Below are 14936 nucleotides of genomic sequence, written 5' to 3'. Positions count from 1 at the left end.
TATAAATAAATTGTTAATTCAATATTAATGAAAAACTTAGCATATTCAACTGCAACTATCACCACAAAGTGTAGATTGAAAAATATATAAAATGTAGTTTGAAAAAGGCCTATTGCCCTTCTCCTTGGGAAGAACTGCATTGAGTATCTTGGATTTGGGTTGTATTTCCAGAGGCCATTTCTTTCTGATACTTACCTATTCTTACCAGACCTGCCTTCAGAACAAGAGGGTTGATTAAGGGGCTGGAGTTTCAATATGTGACCACCCAGGAGGAAATATAAATTGACAGGCACTTCTGTATGGAAGTCTGTCTTAGGAATTGTCAATATTGTACTCAACAACACTATAAACTACAAGGTTCTGCAAAGCTAATCATAACAAAGCCTTATGACATATAGGCCTTGATTGAGACTAGGTGAATTTTACCAGAAAGTCAAAAAAAAAAAAAAAAAACACCTTAATAAACATCAAATTCTACTCATCAGTGTTTTAGCATTTACTTTCCACCATCATGCCTCAAACTTCAAAGTAAAAACCAATCTTTTTTTTTTTTTAACAAGATAAAAAGTAAAAATAAAAATAAAACTCACTGGAACCAATGGGGTATCCTCTATAGCAAACTTCGAATCATCTAACAAAGACAAAGGATCCTTTTTCTCACAGGTCTCCTGGCTGATGAGCGTGTCCGCATAATTGGGATGGGGGAAGATCAGGTGACTCTTCCGCGAGTCCGCGGTGAGAGAGACCTCGTGGGAATAGGTCTGCAGGAAAGCCCGCACCCCGTCCACGCCCACAAAGTGCGAGCCGGGCACGCCTGTCAAGCCGCCTCCTGAAGCCTGCAGCAGGCGTGACTGGTGCCAGCGCCGCAGCCTGAGCGCCAGCAGCACGATGACGAAGGCCAGGAAGACGCAGGAGACCGCGGCCACCGCTACCACCAGGTACAGAGTGAGGTCTGAGGTTTCAGAGTTAGCTGGAGACTCGAAGCTGCCGAGGTCCGCCAGGACTTGGGGGATGCTGTCGGCCACGGCCACGGTGAGCGTGACAGTGGCGGAGAGAGGGGGCTGGCCGTGGTCCTGGACGGCCACCACGAGGCTCTGCTTGAGCGCGTCTCTGTCCAGCAGGGCTCGCGCCGTGCGCACCTCGCCCGTGTGCAGACTCACCGCGAAGAGTCCCGGCTCGCTGGCCTTGAGCAGACGGTAGGACAGCCAGGCGTTCTGGCCCGAGTCTCTGTCCACCGCCACCACCTTGGTCACCAGGTAGCCGGGCTCTGCGGAGCGGGGCGCCAGCTCCACGCCAGTGGAACCGTCTGTGGGGAGGGCGGGGTACAAGATCTCGGGCGCATTGTCGTTCTGGTCCCGCACAAACAGGCTCAACGACACGTTGCTGCTGAGTGGAGGATCTCCGCTGTCGCTGGCTGTCACCTGCATCTGTAGCTCATGAAACTGCTCATAGTCGAAGGATCTGAGAGCATACAGGACGCCAGTGTCTGAGTTGATGGATATGTAGGAGGACAGAGGTGACCCCTGGATGGTGTCTTCAGCCAGGGAGTAAATAATCCGGGCATTCTCTTTGCTGTCCGGGTCCAGCGCTGTCACTGAGCAGATGGAGGCACCCCTGGCGTTGTTCTCTGGGATATAGGTAAAGTAGGAGACTTGAGAGAAGGTAGGTGGGTTGTCATTGATATCTGCCACTTGTAGCGTAAAGTGAGCTTCCGTTGATAGAGGTGGACTTCCCCCATCTGTGGCTGTTACTGTGATATTGTAAGAGGATACCTGTTCCCTGTCAAGGGCTCTGTGTATCACCAATCTGTAATAACTATCAATGGACTTTTCTAATTTAAATGGTAGATACGCCAAAATGGAACAGGTTACCTGTCCATTCTGCTCAGAGTCTAAATCATGCACATTTAAAAGGGCTACGACTGTTCCCAGAGGTGAATCTTCAGTCACTGGACTAAATAGAGACGTGATGGTCACCTCTGGACTGTTGTCATTTACATCTTCTACTGTAATCAACACTTTTGCAGTTGCAAGATATGCTCCTCCATCTTCTGCTTGTATTTCTATTTCATAGAAACCGGTTTCTTCATAATCTAGATTTTCTGATATTTTTATTTCTCCAGTATATTTGTTTAGTTGGAACTTCAACAATTGCGTGTCAGGTAATTTTCGGAATGAATAGGTCACTTCTCCATTGGCACCTTCGTCCCTGTCGGTGGCTGTGACTGTCAGCAGCTGAGTGCCCACAGGCAAATTCTCAGGAACACTCACTCGGTATTCTGGCAAGGTGAAGACCGGCGCGTTGTCATTTGCATCGAAGACAGTCACATTGACAAGGACAGTGCCAGATCGGAGAGGGTCACCCCCGTCGGAGGCGGTGAGGACCAGGTGGTGAATGGCCTCTTCCTCGCGATCTAGGGAGTGCTCCAGTACCAGCTCCGGGTACTTGACGCCATTGGCACGGCTCTGAACTCTTAGGGAGAAGTGCTTATTGGGGCTGAGCTGATAGCTCTGCAGGGAGTTCACGCCCACATCCGGATCAATAGCTTCCGGGAGAGGAAAACGCATTCCCGTAGCGACATTTTCATTAATTTTTACGTCTAGATTTTCTGCTTGGAATTTTGGAGCATTGTCATTGATATCAGTTACTTCTATTTCTATCCCAAAAAGTTTCACCCTGTCTTCCACAAGGATATTAAAACTCACCAGGCACCGCGCGCTCTGAGCGCAGAGCTCCTCCCGGTCTATCCTGCCCGCGGTGACCAAGCTGCCGCTGCGCGGGTTCAGAGAGAAAAGCTGCGTCCTACCTCTGGAGACTATGCGGACTCCGCGCTCCGCCAGCTCCCGGGGCGCCAGCCCCAAGTCCCTGGAGATGTTGCCCACGAAAGAGCCTTTCTCTAATTCCTCAGGAATTGAGTAGGAGATCTGCCGGGCTCCAGCCTCCCATGGAATCCCGAAGAAAAGGCAGAGCAGGACCAGCCCGCTGCAATCCTTTGATTCCTTTGAGCGATTCCTTTGAGCGGCCATTGTCGTCTGGTTACAGAATTCTGCAAAGTCCTCACTGGACACGTTGTGTGTTTCAACCGGTTCCTTTGTCTTTCTGTGGCTTCAGGGTGTCTCTGTAGCCTGGGCACTTTAAATTCTGGAGTGAGCTTCCCTGCAGCCCAGCAGCCGGTTTGTGGGGCTTGTGTAGTTGAAGCCCTGAGAATCCGGATTGAGCTCTGGCTGCGTTTTCTCTCCTAGTAGGTGAACAGCGGCGCTCAGAGTCCTAAGAAGTTACTGCACCCAAGTGATAACATGCAATGGAAAGTAAACTCTATTCTGTTGGATTATTATATTTTACATAGATTCTTTGGTTTCTCCACTCCTATCTTTAAATAATTTACTATATGTAGGTTTCTTACAGGAGGTGTGATAAAGTGGAGTGAAAATATTGTAAATATTTCACGATAATGTTTGGTTAAATATATATTTGCAACACGTTTTCCCAACAGAAATGTACATACTTTAATAAAAGGTAAATAATACTTATTTTAGATCATATTAGTGTCTAGGTATATTCAGAAAAGTCTTATAATTTAAAATTGTGATTTGAATGGTTCAATTTTATTTAGTATACATTCATACAAAGATTATATTAAATAAACTCTTCATGAGATAATTCGCTCTGAAGCTTTATAATTTTAACTACTTAATTCATTAAACTTATTTAGCTTAGGATTGTGTAAGAGGTTTTAAAAGAACTCTTCTAGAATAGTTTTACTGAGCTTTAATGAACCTTTTTGTGTAAAACATACTTTATCTTACAGGGATACAAGTTAAATGGACCTATTTAAATGATTAAGCAGGTAATCACAAACTAAAATGAACATATATTACAGTTGCAAATTAAACTGTTTGCATTGTAATGAGAAAAGAAATATGTAGAATTTGAAGTACTAAAAGTTTTAGAAAACAAAATTAGATGTAGTGATATAGGTTTTTAACAAGTAAGTGTTTATGTCAAATGACCTGTTTTCATCAGAGCATCAATACCAGTATAAATAATCTCTTCTCTTAGGCAGTTTGTATGAGACGCCAAAGTCCAGTGGTTCACATATCTTCAACTGTGTGTGCCCATCAACCCAGTAGCAATTATTCCCTCAAATGCAAAGGGTATAGAAGTTCACTTCTTTCACACAGAGAACAGGACGTTCAGAAGTGTTTATGTCACTATGCCTTCCAAGTATAGAACTCTTCAAAGATTTTATCTTTTTTCTTCAAAAATATTCTATCAGAGAATCAGAGACAGAGACTGAGTGCAAAGGCAATAGCATTTCATTTCATTTCTTAGAAATGTCTTTTTTTTTTTTTTTTTTTTTTTGAGACAGGGTCTCACTCTGTCACCCAGGCAGCTCACTGCAGCCTAGACTTCCTGGGCTCAAGCGATTCTCCCACCGCAGCCACCAGAGTAGCTGAGACCACAGGCATGTGCCACCACACCCTGCTAATTTTTAAATTTTCTGTAGTGATGGGGTCTCCCTATGTTGCCCAGGCTGGTCTCAAATTCCTGGGCTCAAGAGATTCTCCACCTCCACCTCCCAAAGTGCTGGAATTACAGCACACTTGGCCCTGCCTATTTATTTATTTTAGAGACAGAGTCGCACTCTGTCACCCAGGCTGGAGTGCAGTGGCAAGATCAGGGCTCACTGCAACCTTGACCTCCCAGGACCAAGCAATCCACCCAGCTCAGCCTCCCAAGTAGCTGGGACCACAAGGGAATGCTACCACACTCTGCTAATGTTTTTTTTTTGTTTTTGTTTTAGTAGAGATGGGGGGTCTCCCTATATTGCCCAGGCTGGTCTAAATTCTTGGGCTCAAGTGATACGTTACGCTTCAGCCTCCCAAAGTGCTGTGATTACAGGTGTGAGCCACTGGGCCTGTCTTCTGAATATTTTTAGGCTTTAAAAATATATAAATAAGATATGGTAAATTCACTAAGTCTTCACAAATTTGGACAGGTTACTTGTTTGTTTTCTTAGGTGCCAAGACCACTGCTTCTGTTCGATAGTCAGAACTTGACAAAATATGGTGGCCCACACCTGTAATCCCAGCACTTTGACAGGCCAAGGTGGGAGGATCACGAGGACTGGAGCTTGTGACCAGCCTGGTCGACATAGTGAAACCCCATGTCTACTAAAAATACAAAAAATATAGCCGTGGTGAGGGGCACCAGTAATCCCATCTACCTGGGAGGCTGAGGCAGGAGAATCGCTTGAACCCAGAAGGCGGAGGTTGCAGTGAGCAGAGATCACGCCACTGCACTCCAGCCTGGGCAACAGTGCGAGACTCTATCTCAAAAAAAATAAAATAAAATAAAATAAAAGACAAAGACAAAATATCTTCAATCTGGTGACATTCTTTTACAAAAAGATAGAGCAACTTATGAACCAAATATAGTGAAAACTATAATTGAAAAAACATTGAGAAAATATTGTAAAAAGCTATGGATTTTAAACATATGATTCTAGATATGAAAATAAAGTAGTATGCCCAAAATATGAGAAACTAGTAGACTATTAGATAAATCACACATAAAAAAGAGAAACTCACCGAAGTTAGAGTCTCAGGATGTGAAGTCAAATCCTCCCCACCATGAGGTGGAATTAAGGCTCCAGGAGAAACACTGCAAACCATGTCTTCATTGGAATGTATGGGCACACTGCATTTTAGGAAATTAAACTCTTTTGTACCCGTATGGGCAATGCACAGATTATAAGAATAAGGCAAAGTCCCCTCACTGTAGTTGGGGGGAACTACAGGTCCAGACTTGACACAGAGACCAGGATGGAAGCAGTCCCAAGTAGCAGGGCTGAGAGAGCGTCGCAGGCGCAAGGCAATGGCCAGAATCACGGCGAGGAGGAAGAGCACTGAGATTAAGGCCAAGGCCACCACCAGGTAAAACTGCAGTTCAGCCTGGGGGTCAGAGAGTACAGGGCGGTCGCTGAGGTCTGGCAGTATCTCTTGCAAGTTGTCTGCGAATACCAGATGCAGCGTGGCGGTGGCAGAGAGTGGCGGCTTTCCACCGTCACGCACAGCTATCAGCAAGCGCTGGCGGGCTGCGTCCCTGTCGCCTAAGGCTCGAGCCGTGCGCACCTCCCCAGTGCGCAGCCCCAGGCTGAAAAGCCCGGGCTCACTGGCCTGCAGCACGTGGTAGGACAGCCAGGCGTTGTGTCCCGAGTCGGCGTCCACCGCTACCACCTTAGTCACTAGGTAGCCGGGCTCTGCAGAGCGAGGCACCGTATCGAAGAACGCGGAGCCGTCAGGACCCAGAGCTGGGTACAGCACCCGCGGTGCGTTGTCATTGCGGTCTCCCACCAACACGCGCAGGCTCACGTTGGCGCTGAGCGTGGGCGAGCCGTGGTCGCGGGCCTGCAGCGTGAGCTCGAAGGCGCGCAGCTGCTCGTGATCAAAGGCGCGCTGCGCGAACACCGCCCCGCTCTGCGCGCTCACTGACACGTATGACGACAGCGCCAGGGGCTCTAGGTCACTCGCCACGATAGAGTAGGAGATGCGGCCATTGAGCCCCAAATCCGGGTCAGAGGCGCTCACTTGCGCAATGGAGGCTCCTGGGGGGTTGTTCTCGACCACGTGAACCACGTAGGATGTCTGGTCGAAAACTGGGGCGTTGTCGTTGATGTCAGCGACATACAAGGTGATGCTTCTACTGGAAGAAAGGGGCGGCTTGCCCCTGTCAGTGGCTACGATGGTGACATTGTATTCTGGTGTCTGCTCTCGGTCCAGGGCTCCATCTGTCACCAGTTTGTAGTAGTTATTGGAAGAAGAATAAATCTTGAATGGAATGTCTGTTTCTATATTACACCTGACTTCTCCATTTCCTCCGAAATCCAGGTCCCGTGTTTTGAAGAGGGCAACAACCATTCCTGGAGGGGAATTCTCCAAAATCTGATCAGAGAGAGAAGTGATGATTATTTCTGGGCTGTTGTCGTTTTCATCCAGGATTTCTATGATTACTTTACACTGGGTAGAGAGACCACCTCCGTCCTTCGCTTCCACTTCCATGGTGTACCTTTCTACATCTTCAAAATCAAATGACTGGTTATTCTTAATCATACCTGTTTTCTCATCCAATGAGAACATATGTTTTGTGCTCTGGGCAGTGCTTCGGAAGTAGTAATTTATCTCAGCATTGACCCCCTCATCTTGGTCAGTGGCTGTCACTTGCAACAGGGGGGACCCAGGGGGCAGATTTTCACTAAGACTAATTCTATATTCGTCTCTGCTGAAAACCGGGGGGTTATCATTGGTATCCTTGACAGAAATTTCTATGTGAGCGGTGGCACTTCTTGGTGGGTCCCCTCCGTCCAAGGCAGTCAATATCAAGCTATGAGATCTCTGTTCTTCCCGGTCTAGGAGTTTCTCCAGAGATAACTCTGGGTATTTGCCACCATCGGAATTAACTCTAACCATTAATGAAAAATAAGGATTAGAGTTTATCTTATAATCTTTAATTGAGTTTATGTTTATATCAGGATCCGTCGCAGGGTCAAGCGATAGTCGTGTACCAGCGGATGCAGATTCGAAAATTTCTAAATGTATTTCCTTTTTATCAAATTGAGGGGCGTGGTCATTAACATCCTCAATCACCACAATGACATGAAAAATATTTAAAGGATTTTCCACCACAGCTTCCAATTGCAACTCACATCTTCTTTTCTCTTTGCATATTTGCTCACGGTCTATTCGGTCCTTCACAAGTAAGTCCCCGCTCTCCGCGTCTACGCTGAAGTGCAGTTTCTCCGCGCTAACTCGCAGCTTGCGAGCCGACACATCCAGGACACTGAGCCCTAGATCCTTAGCGAGGTTCCCCACCACCGACCCCTTGGCCAGCTCCTCCAGAATCGAGTAGCGGATCGGCTCACACAGCGTGGGGTAGAACAAAGGCAGCAGCAAAGGAAATAGTACCTGCCGCCGGCCGGCCCGGCGCCTCTGCGCCCAGCTCCCTCCCATCGTTCGCTCGGGTTTTCGCTGGGTCCCCGCTTTTCCAGTTGGAGAAAGTGCACTCTACTGCGCTAAAAGAGCGTTCGGCCCAGGACAGGAGGAGTCCCGGGTCTCGGAGCTGGGAATCCGGTGTGCTGGGCAAGGTCTGAGCAGCCGGGAGGCTCTGTGTGGGAGCTGCTTTTCTTCTTTCTGTTGTTGGCTGCGCAGGGAATCCCAGGCCAGAGGCTGAGGGATCCCCGGCGTCAGCGCTTGCTCTGCACTGGCCGACAGCGGCGCCCAGAGGCTCCGTGCGGGACAGCAGCCCGGTTTTTCATTTTGAATTCGGTCTCCGAAATGTATATATTCTTCGAAAATGCAGGTGTACATTCCCCTCAAATTTTGCTCTCACCATAATATTATAGTAGATATTTCTATGCTTTGTGTTTTAAATAAATTTATTATGCACAATTTCAAACTTATACAACAGTAGGGAGTATATATAGTGAACCTTCACATAGCCATCACCCCACCTTCAACAATGATCACTACAAAGTCAATCTTTGTTTAATATATACTGCGCTCCCCCATTATTTTTAAGTAATACGAGATATAGAATGTCAATCAATATTTCTTTTTAAGATGAGACATTAGGGTCAAGAATTTTATCTTTCAGTTTATGTTCTACAATGTTACCAATGCACAATAAGTTAAGTCCTACATAGCTTAAGAAAAACAGAAATAAACATTTTCCATTCCATTCAGTCATCTGTCTGGTGAGCCTCGTGTTCTGCTTTTAAGGGCAAGAGACATTTTTGTGGTATCGAATAGTAACTACCTACCATGACATACAAGCCTTCGTGGATATCTGTTATGCTTTCCCCAAATTAACACACATTTCAATATTTATAAATACTAAGTATGAAGGATACTCCTCAGAACAGAAATTGTAACAATTTTCTTGTTGCATGGTTAAAAATATGAGCCTAAAGTATGCTTCATTTTTTTTGCTACCCGCTTAAGGGGGAAAACGTGTTTGAAATAATTAAAATGTCTGTATGTCATAAAGGATTACCAGACAGTTTAGCTTTTTTTCTTAAAAATAAAGCAACTGAAACCCAAGTAATTACAAACAAATAAAACAATTCTTCATTTCCACAGAAATGCCAGCAGTCATCAATGTATCTATGGATCACATGTTTAGCATAGAATTTTGAGTCAACTTCAAAGCTTATTTTCAAATGTCTTGTGAAATGTTATTTACTACTTGAAATGACACTATGTTTAAGATAACATTAAATAATACATTATTCTCTTCCTTATAGCTAAAAACAGTAAAATCGTTTTAGAATCTTCCCAGCAGTTCCTGAGAATATTTTCTTAAATTATATCTGATATGCAAGTTCATTTCTAGCCTCAAAAGTTGGAGAATTGAGCCAGAAATAATATATAAGTGAAAGAAATATTTTTAATTCCTTGTTTTGTCATTTCACAGTGTCCAGTCTTAGAAACTTCTCTTGAGCAAGCATATACTATAGAAAAGAAGAATGTCCTACTATTCTCCATAATTTAACATTAAAGCGTTAGGAAATTAAGACCTTTGAAGATATGAGAATAAAAGATGTTACAACTTTCACCATTAAAGGGAAAAAATTGGCTTACTAGGGTTTGGAAGTGGATAACTGAAGTTTGAATCTTCGTCAGAAAATATCTATAAACACAAACAGACTTTACACACTTGTGATCCGAAAAATATAACCTCAAAGCGGTGTTTTCCTATCATAGAAATGGAAGAATAGAAGCAATAAATTTGGGCTTTCGGCTGTTTCTCTAAGAAGAATACATTTACCTTTTTATCAGTTTACCCTTACGAACATAGTATGACCTGAATAAATGATCTTAGGAGTAAGAATTTGCTGGGTGAGGTGGTTCACACCTCACCAGTGCTTTGGGAAACTGAAGCAGGAAGATCGTTTGAGACCAGTCTGGGCAACATAGCTTGCTAGTCCTCCCACCTCAGTCCTAGCTACTGTGAAGGCTGACGTGGGAGGATCCCATAAGCCCAGGAGGTTAAGACTGCAGTGAGCTTTACTCACACCACTGCATTCCACCCTGGACAACAGAATGACACCCCCATCTCTTAAGAAAAAAAAGGAGTAAGAATTTTATGATATGAGTCCACTGCAACCAATGAAGCAACCCTACCCAAAAAGCCCACATCAATGCAGGCTGAGAGCTACCCCATGAAGAATGGTTTACATTGACAGCAGGTTAATTATTATGAGAACATCAAAGTTATATCAGCAAATATAACCAACAAATGCCTCCTTTCAGTGTTGGAGCAACAATTAGGCCCAGTGAAAAGTGATGAGAAACACACTGATATCAACTTATACTACCTTAAGTACAAACAGTTAAAGAGAAAGATAACTATAATAGAAAGTTAAGGACCAGGCGCAGTGGCTCATGCCTGTAATCCCAGCGCTTTGGGAGGCTGAGGTGGGTGGATCACTTGAGGTTAGGAATTCAAGACCAGCCTGGCCAACATAGTGACACCCCGTCTCTACTAAAAACACACAAAAAATTAGCCGGGCGTGGTGGCATGTGCCTGTAGTCCCTGTTATTCTACTTGGGAGGCCTGTAGTCCCAGCTACTGTACTCTAGTCCCAGCGACTCTACTTGGGATGCTGAGGCAGGACAATCACTTGAACTTGGGAGGCAGAGGTTGCAGTGAGCCGAGATCACACCACTGCATTCCAGCCTGGGTAACAGAGTAAGACTCTGTCTCAAAAACAAAACAAAACAAAACAAAACAAAAAAAAAAAAAAAAAGAAAGAAAGAAAATGAACTCACCGGAACCAAAGGGGTGTCTTCTATAGGAAACTTGGAATCTACGGAGATGCACAAAGGCTCATTTTTCTCACAGCTCTGCTGGCTGATGAGTGTGTCTGCATAGTTGGGCTGGGGGAAGATCGGGTGACTCTTCCTTGAGTCAGCGGTGAGGGAGAACTCCTGAGAATAGGTCTGCAGGAAAGCTCGAACCCCATCTACACCCACAAAGTGTGAGGTGGGCACACCAGCCAACCCATCACTTGTAGCCCGCAGCAGACGCAAGGAGTGCCAGTGCCTCAGCCTGAGGGCCAGCAGTGTGATAATGAAGGTGAGGAAGACACAGGAGACGACTGCCACAGCCACAACGAGGTAGAGGGTAAGGTCTGAGGCCTCCAGGTCTGCAGGGATCTGAAGACTGCCCAGGTCAGCCAGGATGTCTGGGATGCTGTCAGCTATGGCTACTGTGAGCGTGACAGTGGCCGAGAGAGGGGGCTGGCCATGGTCCTGTACAGCCACCACAAGGCTCTGTTTGAGCGCGTCTCTATCTAGCAGGGCCCGAGCTGTGCGCACTTCACCTGTGTGCAGCCCCACTGAGAACAGCCCTGGCTCACTGGCCTTGAATAGGCGGTAGGAGAGCCAAGCATTCTGGCCTGAGTCTCTGTCCACTGCCACCACCTTGGTCACCAGGTAGCCGGGCTCTGCAGAGCGGGGTGCCAGCTCCACACCAGTAGAATCATCAGTGGGGAGGGCAGGGTACAGGATTTCCGGGGCGTTGTCATTCTGGTCCAAAACAAACAGTCTCAATGACACATTGCTGCTAAGTGGTGGGCTTCCACTGTCGCTTGCCCTCACCTGCATTTGCAAATCTCGAAACTGCTCATAGTCAAAGGAGCGTAGAGCATACAGCACGCCAGTGTCCGAGTTAATAGATACATAGGTGGAGAGAGGAGACCCTTGGATGGTATCCTCTGCCAAGGAGTAAATAACTCTAGAATTCTCATTGCTATCAGGGTCATAGGCAATCACCGAGAAGATGGAAGTACCTCTGGCATTGTTTTCCGGGAGGTAGACTGAGTAGGAGGCTTGAGAGAAAGCAGGTGGATTATCATTGATGTCAGTCACTTGCAGGGTGATGTGAATTTCTGTGGACAGGGGCGGAGTTCCTCTGTCCGTTGCAGTCACCGTGATATTATATTCTGAGGCTTTTTCTCGGTCAAGAATTTGGGCCGTCAACAATCTGTAATAATCTTCTTCTGAATTTTCTAATTTAAAAGATAGATTCTCCTGGATAGAACAGACAACTTGACCATTCTTCCCGGAGTCTCGGTCATGAGCATTGAAAAGAAGAATTACTGTTCCCTGAGGTGCATCTTCTCTCACTGGGCTAAACAGAGATGTAATGGTCACTTCAGGTCTATTGTCATTTACATCTTCCACCGAAATGAGCACTTTTGTCCACCCTTTCAATCCCCCACCATCTTCAGCTTGTATTTCCATTTCATAAAATGAACATTCTTCATAATCTAGACTTTTTGCTGTTGATATTTCCCCAGTATTTTCATTAAGCTGGAATAACAGAGATTGTTTTTCATTAATTTTCCAGAATTTGTATGCCACCTTCCCGTTGATTCCCTCATCCAGGTCGCTGGCTGTTGTAGTAAGCAGCCAGGTGCCTGGGGGCACGTTCTCAAGGACTTTAACTCGGTAAATCGGTTGAGCAAAAACCGGGACATTATCATTTGTATCCAACACTGTCACACGGATGCGCACTGTGCTGGAGCGACGCGGCTCGCCGCCATCCGAGGCGGTGAGGACCAGGTGGTGAGCAGTTGCCTCCTCCCTGTCAAGGGCGCGCTCCAGCACCAGCTCTGGGTTTATGGCTCCATTGTCTCCAGTCTGCACGTTCAGGGAGAAGTGGTGATTGGGGCTGAGCTGGTAGCTCTGGAGGGAGTTCACGCCAACATCCGGATCAATAGCTTCTGGGAGTGGATAACGTGCTCCAGGAACCGCGATTTCGTTGATTTTTACTTCCAGACTTTCGGCCTGGAATTTTGGGGCGCTGTCGTTAATATCAGTTACTTCTATTTCTATTCCGTACAGTTTCACTCTGTCTTCAACCAGGACTTTAAAGTTCACCAGACACCGCGGGCTCTGAGCACAGAGCTCCTCCCGGTCTATCCTACCCGCGGTGACCAAGGTGCCGCCGCGCGGGTTCAGAGAGAAAAGCTGCGTCCTACCTCTGGAGACGATGCGGACTCCGCGCTCCGCCAGCTCCCGGGGCTCCAGAGCCAGGTCCTTGGAGATGTTGCCCACAATATAGCCCTTTTCTGTCTCTTCAGGCACTGAGTAGCGAATCTGACTGGCCCTGGCCTCCCATAGCATCCCCAGGAGCGAACATAGCAGGACTAATCTTCCGCGGAGCTGGCATTTGGTTGGAGCTGCCATTGCTGCCTCGCTTTGGAATTTTCTCAAAAGGCTCTCTGTGCGCGCTGCTTCATCAGGTTCTTTCTTCCATCCTGCAAAGTATTGTGATCCTTTTCCTTAGGAGAAAGCCAGAGTGCCCTAAGTTAAGAGGCTGAGTTTTGCTGCAGCCTGGGAGCAGGTATGTGGTATCTGCCGGGTTTTGTGTAGTCGCAGAACTGGAAATCCGGATGGAGTCCTGATTTTTGCGTAGAGTTGATCAACAGCGGCGCTCAGAGTCCTAAGCCGTTACTACACCCACTGATGTGTAACATATCCGATGGCTGATAAAGAAAACACTACTCTCTTCTAATTATGATTTTAGATTTCTCCAATTGTTTCTTGCATTTGTATTTCAAAAGCAATCTATTTTTTAGATATCTGAGTTGTAAATAAAGTGGAATAAAATTTCTGTAAGTGTATTATTAAATCACAAACCTTCGCTTAATATTAATTTACTCTTACTCTTGGTAGAACTTTGCACTCTATTTCTAGATATGTAAACTATTATAATTTCCTTTTTATGATGCTTCAATTTTTTCTGTATATCAACAATTTTCTGAAGTAATTTTTATGTGCAATCTTGTTTGCAAGTACATTCATTTTTAATTTTTATACCTATATTACATATTTGTAAATGTAAAATATATAATTGTATTGAATACATATATAAGGATAGATTATCCACTTTGAAATTATTTTCTGGGGTTAATTTATTTTGATGGTAAAATTCCTGGAAAAACGTTTCTTTTAAATTTTTGTATTATAAAAGTAATATTAATTCAGCAATAGTTACAGATGTTCTCACCTAATATTGCTAAATATTAACAGGATTAAAGTTGGAAATTTTTACATTTTTGTAATTGCTTAAACTTTTCTGCTATTTCAAAAAATGCTTAGTTTTTTTAATGTGAATATGTAATGCATGCACAGACTGTGTTTCAATGATTCAAATGCATATACACTGAAAAGCAAGTTTCTATTTTAATCCTTCATCACTAAATTATGCAATTTTAAAGTGGTCTTAAACATTATTCTAAGGATCACTTAAACTTATATAATAATTTGGGAAAAAGAACACAAAATATACAACAAAGAAAACTACTGAAAGGTTAAAAGTAAGTGGTATTATAAGAAATCTCAGCACTTTGTAAGGAACCCATTTACTGAATCACATACTAAGGAAAACCAAGCAAAAGACTTATACCATGTAATGGGAGCTTTGTATGTACACAAGACTAGTAGTTTTTGTCTTGAAAATGGAATAATTCTGTATTCACCTTCCGTCCTACAAGGATGTTGAGAAAACATCCAGTCATTTATATTTAAAGCTCCAAACGATAAGACAAATCTGGTGTCTTTTTCCCCTTCTTCAAGAATATATGTTAGGATTCCGAGCAAGAGAAATTCAGGCAATAGGATTTCCTTTTCTTGTAAGTTTCTTCTGGTAATTATATAGAGGTAGAGAAGGATTTTGCATCCAAGAAAACCTGGATAAACTTAGAAAATGATTTGGATGATTTGGACCTTCTCAGTTCAGTGAATCAGTCTCTCTCTTTCTCTCTCATGCACATAACATATAGTATTCTTCCTCTTCCTCCTCCTCCTCCTCCTCCTCCTCCTTCTTCCTCTTCCTCTTCCTCTTCTTCTTCTTTTTTTGAGATGGAG

General features: G+C 44.8%; 3 protein-coding genes across 3 annotated transcripts in view; all 3 read right to left on the bottom strand.

Moving 5' to 3' along the window:
- Nucleotides 1–14936, bottom strand: part of PCDHGC5 (protocadherin gamma subfamily C, 5) — a 173642-nt gene that overhangs the window by 96503 nt on the left and 62203 nt on the right. The window lies entirely within an intron of this gene.
- PCDHGA10 (protocadherin gamma subfamily A, 10) lies at nucleotides 482–3477 on the bottom strand. Its single transcript, XM_054555989.2, has one exon. The coding sequence runs from the start codon at nucleotides 3024–3026 to the stop codon at nucleotides 510–512; it is 2517 nt and encodes an 838-aa protein (XP_054411964.2). The 5' UTR covers nucleotides 3027–3477; the 3' UTR covers nucleotides 482–509.
- LOC129047348 (protocadherin gamma-B6) lies at nucleotides 3482–10778 on the bottom strand. The gene is made up of 2 exons (XM_024246626.3): nucleotides 5592–10778; nucleotides 3482–4269 (listed from the first exon to the last, which is right to left on the bottom strand). Exons 1-2 carry the CDS (start codon nucleotides 8007–8009, stop codon nucleotides 4246–4248), a joined length of 2442 nt encoding a protein of 813 aa, XP_024102394.2. The 5' UTR covers nucleotides 8010–10778; the 3' UTR covers nucleotides 3482–4245.

This window comes from Pongo abelii, chromosome 4 (assembly GCF_028885655.2).
Source record: "Pongo abelii isolate AG06213 chromosome 4, NHGRI_mPonAbe1-v2.0_pri, whole genome shotgun sequence".
NCBI lineage: Eukaryota > Metazoa > Chordata > Mammalia > Primates > Hominidae > Pongo > Pongo abelii.
This window is presented reverse-complemented; position numbering and strand designations above follow the sequence as displayed.